At 32.8% G+C, this 9,990-nt stretch overlaps 1 protein-coding gene across 1 annotated transcript in view; it reads right to left on the bottom strand.

Annotated features, from left to right (window-relative positions):
* Positions 1-2,509: 2,509 nt before the first annotated feature.
* Positions 2,510-9,990, bottom strand: part of LOC120341648 (uncharacterized) — a 44,622-nt gene continuing 37,141 nt past the window's right edge. The window contains exons 11-12 of the mRNA XM_039410203.2: positions 7,158-7,371; positions 2,510-2,808 (exon numbers count right to left, since the gene is read on the bottom strand). Of these exons, the coding sequence (XP_039266137.2) occupies positions 7,185-7,371 (187 nt within the window). The 3' untranslated portion in view covers positions 2,510-2,808; positions 7,158-7,184. The remainder of the gene's footprint in view (positions 2,809-7,157; positions 7,372-9,990) is intronic.

The following is a 9,990-nucleotide window of genomic DNA, read 5'->3' as shown; positions in this document are numbered from 1 at the left end:
CCACCAAGATCACTTTATGATGATGATAATATTCGAAACAGTTGAAATCATCAAAAACGAGATGTCAAGTCCGAGGAAGTAACTGTATTCGTGATGTTATTGTTATCAATTACTACAAATAAATAAAAGAAAATTAAAAGTGAGAGGTTTATATCGGTGTCTCAAAAATGCCGTACTCTGCATGTCCCATTGTTAGCATATTTGTCCTACTCCGCTACACCATTGTGGGTCAAATGGTAAAAGTAAATAGTGTAATTCATGCTATTTTTCTGGATTAAGATAGATATTAAAAGTTGACAGAAGGTATGAGTATTCATGTGGAGCAAAACATATTTCCAGTCAGATCTATCAAAAAAAGCGATTATGGGCGATATGATCCTGTAAATATAGGCCTGGTTCATGAATTTGTAGAATAAACAGAAACGATTCAATAAATTTGTGATTTTAATTCATAATCGATTGATTGACTCTAGTTGCCATAATAACAATGGGTGAATTAGGAAGTACATTAACACTCAGGTATCGATGTTTCGAAAAAATTTGAAGACGTTAGTGACGAAATTCATTACGTAAATTTAAAACATTTAAAATAATACTATTCTTGTCATGTGAAATTTTTGTTGATGGAAAAACTAAGATTCCATATTCCTTCAGATGAATATAACATAATGAATTGTTTATTAAAGCATGCTGAAGCACCTTAAACTAACTGTTCTGTTGTATAAAAATATTGTAAGTGCTGGAGTCGTGGAGTCGAAGAACATTAACAATCAACTCCGGTTCCCGACTCCAGTTCAACAATAATTTTGGTTCCGACTCAGGGTCAAGAAAAATTTTAACTCCGGTTCTAGATATTTCTACTTCAGATCCGAACTACGATGATATCAAATTTTGATAACAAAAATTTTGGCGTATTCAAGTCTTCATTAATGGACAGTTAAAAACGACTAAAAAACTTAATGTCTTCTGAGTTTCTGTACAAAAAGTTTGGAATTTTTATCAACATTGAATGTCTCCAATTCTGACTCCGACAGATTCGAAAATATGACCCTGACTGCATTGAAAACGTACCAAACTCCGACACTTCACACATAATATATATAATACACATAGTATTCACAAGGGTTACAAGGGTTAGCGAGATTGTGGTCACTCATAGGCAGAGCTGGATTTAATATTAGGCAATTAGGCCCTGAACCTCGGCATTCAATTTTGAAGTAATATCTATTACCATGCCGTTTTTAAGTTGTGAAAGCTTTAAAAATGTTGGAATCAGGTTTTTGATCTTTTTTTTAATGTTTCTGTTCAAAATATTAAACAAATTATTACGTCGAAAAATGAATTGGTCCAAAGTCTACGCCTTTATCTCTAAGAACAAAATATGTCAATTAAAATTTGAAATAGTTGAACAGTTTTTACCTTAATAATGCCTTCACTTGAAAAATTAAATGAAAATATTGATATAATATATAGTTAGTATTATACTGATTTCATCCAAGCAACAAAGAATCTAGTAAACATATTTTTCCCTGCTTGGATTTTTTTTATCGTATACCCGTTAATTTCACCAGTTCATTTATATCATATCGTTCATATGATATGACAACTTTATTTATCAGTTATGTCAAATTTATCAATAATTGCCACATGCCCACTTCCCATCGCGACTAAACCCAGATATTATGACGTCGAGCTTTCTGGTGCAGTGACGTTTTATTACAGTAGTGTTTCTCAATTCAACTTATGATCCAACCTATTGTGGTGATTATCGTACGTATCTTGCCTGTTACTATAATTTCGCAGTTAGCGCAACCTTCAAAATTCTTCATGGAGTCATAATACATCTGCAGGGAAGGCCTATTATGACATCCTAATGGATACACATGCCAATGTGTTAAAAGGGATTTCATAATTTCTGTTGTCCAAGGAGTCTGTCTCATCGTCCAAATCCGGCCCTGCTCATATGGAACTTCAGCATCACGGAACATATTCTTATTAGTTTGATTTAAGATTTTTTTTTTGGAAAGAGTCATCGTGCGGATGACTTGACTGTGAGCAAAAAGTCAGCGACTTCACTATTATGAGCTTGGTTTTTAAGTACATTTCAACTACGAAATTGCTTAGATCCCTGACAAATCAAGTTGAGAGGACATTGTCAAGTCAGGTCAACAAAACAAACAATATTCTCATCTACTTTTCCTTTATTGCAAATAAAATAAAGTCATGGTCGGAATATTGAAGGATAAATAACAGAAAGTGTAAATATAAAGAATTATTACGTCATAACATTGTGAAAGCCGCAATAAACAGGGATAAGGCGGCAAAATGGGCGCGTATAAAATGCAGCGTTCAAATTAAAAAATAATAATCACAAACTACTGGAAAACATAAACAGTGAAAGAAAATGACTATATAAATACAGTATAATCGACAATATTTTTACCTCGATAGAAAAAGCTTTGCTTCAAATGTCAAAAATTGCATTCATGCGTTCTTAAATGGACAACTTGCTGCTTTTCTCATGTATGTCCGGGAAGACTTATTTGAAGCCTATATTCTACATATTAACTAAAGTCAGTCTCCCTTCTGTGTCGCTCCGAGTTGTGCATTAAAGTGCATACAACCTTGTCTATCGAGTGAAAAGAACATATTGATTTCGGGTGGTAGAAGTGACGCTGGCAGAAGTTTATCTGATTACTTATAGAATATAAACAGAAGGTGGTGTTCTAGAAACCATTCCATCCAATGTATCAGCACGTCGTCCAAGTTTGGGGGTCAACATAATTCGTAGCAATCCTAATATATTTCCTGAAATAAAAATAACAAGGTATTGATACATTATATTTGGAGTATTGCATTGAATATAGATATTCTTTTATTAACAAAATACATTAACTCTACATCACGCGAGGGCTTGCATCTGTCAGTCAATCATAGTTAACGGCAGACACAAAAAATGAATACGCAAGATGTCGCACATGAGAGCAATTACCATTACTTCGTCAGACAAATAGGTTTTCACCTGGTTGGATTCCAGAGTACGACGAATTCTTCGGGCTTATAATGAGCTATAGACACACGATCCGTGTTAGGTGAATTAAGTTCGAGAATGAAACGTAAATTACAGCATTCAGTTTAAGTGAATATTTGAGAGATTCATTATTTTATGAAATTAAGTCGTGACTTCCGACTTCTGATTAATCATACACAGCGTGGGGTTAATTTAAGAAATAAATTATAGTTAATTAAAATGCTTTTCTCTAATAATAAGCTTACCGCCGCGTGGTAACTTGTCACATACTGTGGGAATATGCCGTAAGATTGACGGTACTGTATCATAACTTGGTAAAAAAGTGCTTGTATGTAACTCTAATTTCACAGAAACAGTATTACACTCACATTTGAGAGGTTCGTTTTGAAACAAGTTGAAATTGAAAGATAGTTTATAGGATTTTGTCCCTCAACATCACCCAGTCAATTAATTGGGCGGATTATACCCAACGTGTCTAACCTATGTGTCAACATAATGTAAACGTATTATGAAAAACAAAACATAATATTTATTAGTAGATACCTCAAATCGGGCGACGCGAGGAGTGACGAGGTACATCGAAAGGTATAAAAGCGCCGACACCTAACTAAAAAGCCGTTCTCCTCTATTTATAAGTGGGTATTATTCAGGCTTTTGTCTGCGGCGATGACACGAAACACACAATATAAAATCGCAAATGCAACATTATCGGATCAGATATTGAATTGATCTCCTCATTGGTTATGCGAATCGATTCCAAAACATTTTAGCGTGCTTAAATGCGCATTATGTGAGTGAACTGTCCACCATAATACCTTATGAATGTATTTTAATCACAAATGTTTAGGCTTGAGTATCTGTATTGTCAAGTCAGTTGATTGGATAAAGGCTTGAGGAAAACCATAAGAAAACAGATCAATATCACGAGTTTGAACCGTTTTGGCTTCTAAAAATATGACAGGATGACGGCTGTCAAACTAAGATGTCTTTCGTCGAGTACGTCATGCCACTCAAAGCCAATCAAAAACGTCGGTTTGCTGAAATAATTAAGCCGCAAAATCAATGGTGTCAGCGACGGGGTCCTAAATACCGTAATTTAAGTAAGTATGCTGTCAAGAACTCGCATGTCGGTTCGATAGAAATGGACAGACGAATGAAGAATTGCAAAGTTCTTTTAATCAGGCTTAAAATGGCTTAATGGTTAAATTTTGACTCGTGGCAAACGAGATAGAGGGACTGTACAATACGCTAAATTACGCAATTTCTTTTGCATCCTCGATTTTCTAGCTCGCCTGGCGTAACTAACAAGCGAATGAATGAATGAAATCATACTGTAAATAGGACAAATTGTGCCACTACCTCGCAAATATGACGTCACAATACCCAATTTTATAAAATTGTAAGTTACATATAATATTGCATTGAAAAATGAATTTGACATTGGTCGTGAGAGTTCATTCTAAAAATAGGTGTCTATTCAGTGCGCTTTGTATTCAGTAATATTAATATGTCTGCGCTCAAAACAAAATGCCCTTTACTGTTTCATGACAGTCCGACAACGGATAAATATAATAAAAATGAACAAAAAAAAGCATCGGACTTTCGTTAATCTTTTCAAATATTGTATAAAGCGACGAATTTACAAACAATTCACAATCATTTATAAAATAGTGTTTCAAAGCATCAAAATTTAAAAAATACGTCGTATCTAGAACACTAAAATTTATGAAGATAACTATAAATTACTCGTATATTACAGTTCATTTTCTGAAAAGTGTATATGACAGAACCAGCGCTTAATCTTAGAACAAACTCATAGTATTCCAAACTATGAGACACGTCATACATCAACCGTGACACCAGATTTAAAAACGTGGCGTGCGTAACGAAACTGTGACGTGCTGACGACAAAAAATCGGATGCTAAAAAAAGCAGTGCAAATTTGTTCGCTAAATGTTGAAGTCAACTGAGGTTAAAATAGGGAATTTTTGGGCGTATCGTATAACCATTATTTTATAATTAATTGAGAGGAAACGAAAATAAATTATAAACATTAAAAAAGAAATGATTCATTTTTAATCATTTACAAATACGTAATTAGAGCGTTAATTAGATGTTGATTTTGGTTCAGAAGTTCTCAAATTTTCCTGGAATGGACAGAGTCAAAGTAACGTTAAAGAAATATATCAATCGAGCAAAGTTTGAACGAATAATCAATTACATTTATTACTGCTGTTATTTCGATTGATTACGGGCCGTAGTAGTTATTACATCGGTATCGGGTCGTTTGATACCTTATCTTCTCTCGAGATGTTTAGAAAATTATAAACTGCGATAATTTGGTCTTGTATGTATTCAATTTTAACTAATTATGATGAGTATTAATTGCGAGAAAAAATTGAGGAAAATGTGCTATCCTCGCCATTATTCCATACAGTACCATCAAAAACACGAAAATAACATTCTGAATAGATTTTTTTTATCATTGACGAATGTTGTAAATATCTCTATAATCTACTCAAGAAGAGTGAGTGTAGTTTGGGAAGTTGAGTGTATAGGTCACAAAGTAAATGGATTTTGATTTTAAACTTCACAATATTACACAGAATTAGAAAAAAACATTTTCGAGTATATTCAACTACGAACTTCAGATTTTTTGACAATCCAAGTAAACGAATAAAAAGATCGTTTCAATCTTTTCATTTGATAAAAATAGGTTCTACAAACATGTATCGGAAATACCATCTTCCTGAACTGCAGTTTTACCATCAAAACGTGTTTCCGCAAAAACACATTTGTCGTCATGAATTTCTGTCATAATTAATATGTAAAATAATTTGATTTATGACATTTTTGATCGTTCCAAGAACAAAGACAAATCTTTCAAAAAGCGTGTCAAATGTATGCAAATTTTTTTGAAATAGAACAAAAACAAATCTTCCCCAAATTAATTAAAAATCATTTCATGACTAAAAATCTTGACCCAATTGAACCTGAAAAATTGTGTCCTTTTTTCCCTCAATTCACAGATGAAATGCCGGTTTCAACCCTGCACAGTTATTCAGCCAACTGACACTGAAATTATTACAATCACCAAACTAACACACATGCAAATGATTTCTTGGTTATAGCTTAGTTGCGAGAGAATCCACCCCCCCCCCTCCCCCCAAAAAATAAATATAGAAAACAACAGTTTATGTGATGAAATTTTAGGAATTAAAGCGGTATTTGAGCAGATTCAATTACACAACCAATAATGGTATATTCACAGGATATTTATTACTCGTGGCAAATATTCAGAGCGGAAAAACGATGATAAATTGAAATTTTTGGTTTAAATACTTTAAATTGACATTTTTACAAACACTTTGGATCAAAATACCAAATTTTGTTCTGAGATTAAGTATAATATAAAATATGACCAATTCGTCCAGACGAAGTCAAAACGAAGATTATTGATTGATTTTATAAAATAAATGACATAAATGTGTTAATGACATTTGGAATTATTTTTATATATTTTCCAAAAAAAATTTAAATGGAGGTATGGAAGTTTAGTTTTTGTAAGGTCATATATATATGTGGTCGCTGATAACGTCCAATTGCGACTCATAAACGAAAGTACGTCAAAATGAATTCGCCCTATTTGGTCAATAACTAAATACATTTTCGATGGACCGCCACTAAGACTGTATAGTAAGTCGCGAAATAAAGAAAATCTAAATCGACCGTTAAATCCCCGACATATTCATGACTTATTACATTCCATGATATTATCCGACATTTGAGTGATGAGTTAAATCGACTGACTTGTTTGGAAACGTTCATCACTTGTCAAAAACCGGTTTGATCCGGAATTTTCCGCTTGGAACTGGAAATTTCCGATTAGGTTAAGTAAAATCGTTCGAGGTAGAAATATGATATTGGCGTTGATAAAACGTCTTAGCGGACATTTGACTGACAATCTAATTTGATTATTTTGGTGAATATAAACGACATTTCACCGTATCACTACTTTTTTAAATTTGATATTAGCTTCGAAGAAGTCTCTGAGCAAGCGCTCTTTTGGCTGTCACACGATACGTTGTAACAATCAATTAATCCAAAATTGTAAACAAATACCTACCTCGAATTAATTTTGACACAATTCCCCTCATCCTGAAACTTGAATTGGACTGTCGTCTGTGACCTTTAACCCTTCGCCACATCTTTTTTGTTTTTGTTCCGTAACTACGTCATCTGTGGGAGAAGGCGGTGAAAATTCATGCATGAGTGGCTCTGTCTTAGTCACGTGAGCTGTCAGAGAATATGACGTGGGTGGTCCTTCAGTATTCAAAGGCCTGGAAGACGAATATGAATAACATTCAATCAAAAAATGCATTTGCTAGTTTACACTCAAGGACCATACGAATCCAAACATGAGCCCAAATGTTTGCTTGGGTATATAATATTGACTTTGACCGTTTGGCATATTAAACTAACCACTAATTCACGTGAACAAAATATTATTACCAAATGTGGGATATTTATTTCATTTTATTATGAACGTTGCGGTATAAAATTGTCAACTCTGTGAATTCGAATATAGCGAAATACCAAAGCTAAAGTGAAAAGCTACTTCGTTATCATATGTCACGGCGTACTAATCATAAAAATAGGAATGTTTTAATATAATTCTCAATAAACAAAATTATGTTAATTAACTCCAAGGTGGATAAACCTGGCTTCGGGCAAAGATGTAACCATCTACTGCAGACGGAAGTATATATATGTATATATCCGTTGACAAGATAAAAAGTTTAAAACTCATAAATTTCTAAACCCCGCCGCCATGACAGCTTCAAAAAATTTGTTTTATTCAAGCTACATTATCTATTGGATTCTATGTCGCTATTTGTGTCTCTTGTTTTACATTTAAACGTTTTGATTTCGAGCTGAGACAATGGCTTTGTTGTAAACATATTACATGATTTATTTAATTTAAATTTATTCTATTTTAATCTTCGACAGACAAAATTGATTTGAAAATGAAATATTTCTATTCATTGTTTCGAAATCTATACAAATGTTATAAAAATCAAAATTTTGAGACAGAAGTTTTTCTGAAAACATTAATATTTTGAAGTTTACTTGTTTGACAAAAATTGTTGATGAAATAACAATGAGAATTGATAAATCTGATGCAATTTTTCGTTGTTAAAATTTAGAATTTCAATTTTGTGAACGTCAAATGTCAGTTCACTTTTACGATTTTTAGTCAGATTTCCCAGACATTCACAATAACTTCTATTTACGCAAGAAAATTTAAAAATCGAACTACACATTCGATAGAAATGAAATCTTTTAATGAAAACATCACAAAGAAGTACTTTGTGCCTATAAGTTGTGTAGGAAATAAATTATATTTAACAATCAGCCTTGTATAAAACGTAGATAAATCGAGCCTTTCAGCAATGGCCCATATAATTTCCAATTCTTGACTGATTGATAGATGGGATGTCACGAAGAAAATGGGATTGTCTATCCAAATTCTAATCAAGAACGACGACGTACGTCAATATCGAACATTCGTAACAATTATTTGATGGCGAAATGAGATCACACTACAGTTAATCGGGTAAAGTGAAACAGCAATTTATTGGGGTTAAAGGTCATAGACAGTAATTGGATATCAATAAGGAAGATTTCTTCCAATACCAGAAAGTTCCAGGGTGAAGGTGACATGGATGAAGTCACGTGGATAACAGAATAGGGTAGACATATTTATTTGAAAAGTCAATTAGGACATATTTTGTGTTTGTTTATTTTTTATATTCACAGCTGAGAATGGTTAGGTGGTTAAATGGTTAACCGGAATTTGTTTAAAAAACCAATTCTTGTCTGCATGACTCTGGCAAAAACATTCAGAAATAATGATTATTTTGTTTAAAAATGAAAAGAAGCAAATGAAACTGCGCTTCTCGAATTATTTCTTGCGTGGCCCGATGATAGGTCGAGTATAAATCACTTTGAATGATTTCTCAATTCAATTATACAAATAACAATTTTTCCACACGCCAAAATCAGTTGCCATGAATCAATAGTAAATATTTCTTTGTCTTTTCGAAACGAACAAAACAGAAATATTCATGGTCGATTTTGTTTGGCCAAGTTAATTTACGTACAAGTTATGTATAATTTATCGTATTATCGAGAATGGTCGATGCAGAATATAACATCAATATATGTCTACAATTGTCCGTCGGGAGACAAGACCGCATTTGTTGTTTCCCTTGATTTTTATAAATTTTTCACGCCCGTTTCGAATTTCACTTACAATCAATTATTTAGCGCAGGATATCGACCAGGTACGATAGTTTATACTTGATTTATATGTGATTATATACGGTTCATACATGTATTAAAAATTCGTAGTATTCCTGCATACAATTTCAAATGTCTTTCATTCTTTTTTTAAAATAGTTTTTGTTTGTGTAAAAAATCGTACGAGGCCGCCTAAGATTTATGGTTAATTATAAAAGTAAAATAAAAAATTTAATTTTCATCTGTGATCAGCTGTCGTAGATTAAGCGAATTAATTGATGTAGCTCTGAACGTACATTGTGCGACAATCGGACGTTCGAATGAAAAGATTTTTTAAATGAACCCACGAGAGACGATGAATAAAAAACAAACGCGAAAATAAAAACAAAAACTTTGCATTGAGCGAATTAAACTAAATTCAAAATATTGAAAACAATTCATTTTGGCCTTTTTTCGAAAAAATTATTAGTGTGCTAGCCATGTAAATGCACTAAAAATGCCCGTGTAAAGAATTGAATAAATTGAAACAACTACACCAAAAATGTAATCTGATATTCAACGTTTGAATGAAAATAAAACAAGAAACCAAATTCATGTAAAGGTGAATTAGACTAATTTAGGTTAGGTGGGATTAACCCCAATGTGAAAGAATTTAC

Source organism: Styela clava, chromosome 14 (assembly GCF_964204865.1).
Source record: "Styela clava chromosome 14, kaStyClav1.hap1.2, whole genome shotgun sequence".
Lineage (NCBI taxonomy): Eukaryota > Metazoa > Chordata > Ascidiacea > Stolidobranchia > Styelidae > Styela > Styela clava.
Note: the sequence above shows the minus strand (reverse complement) of the source record. Positions and strands in the feature narration are given on the sequence as shown.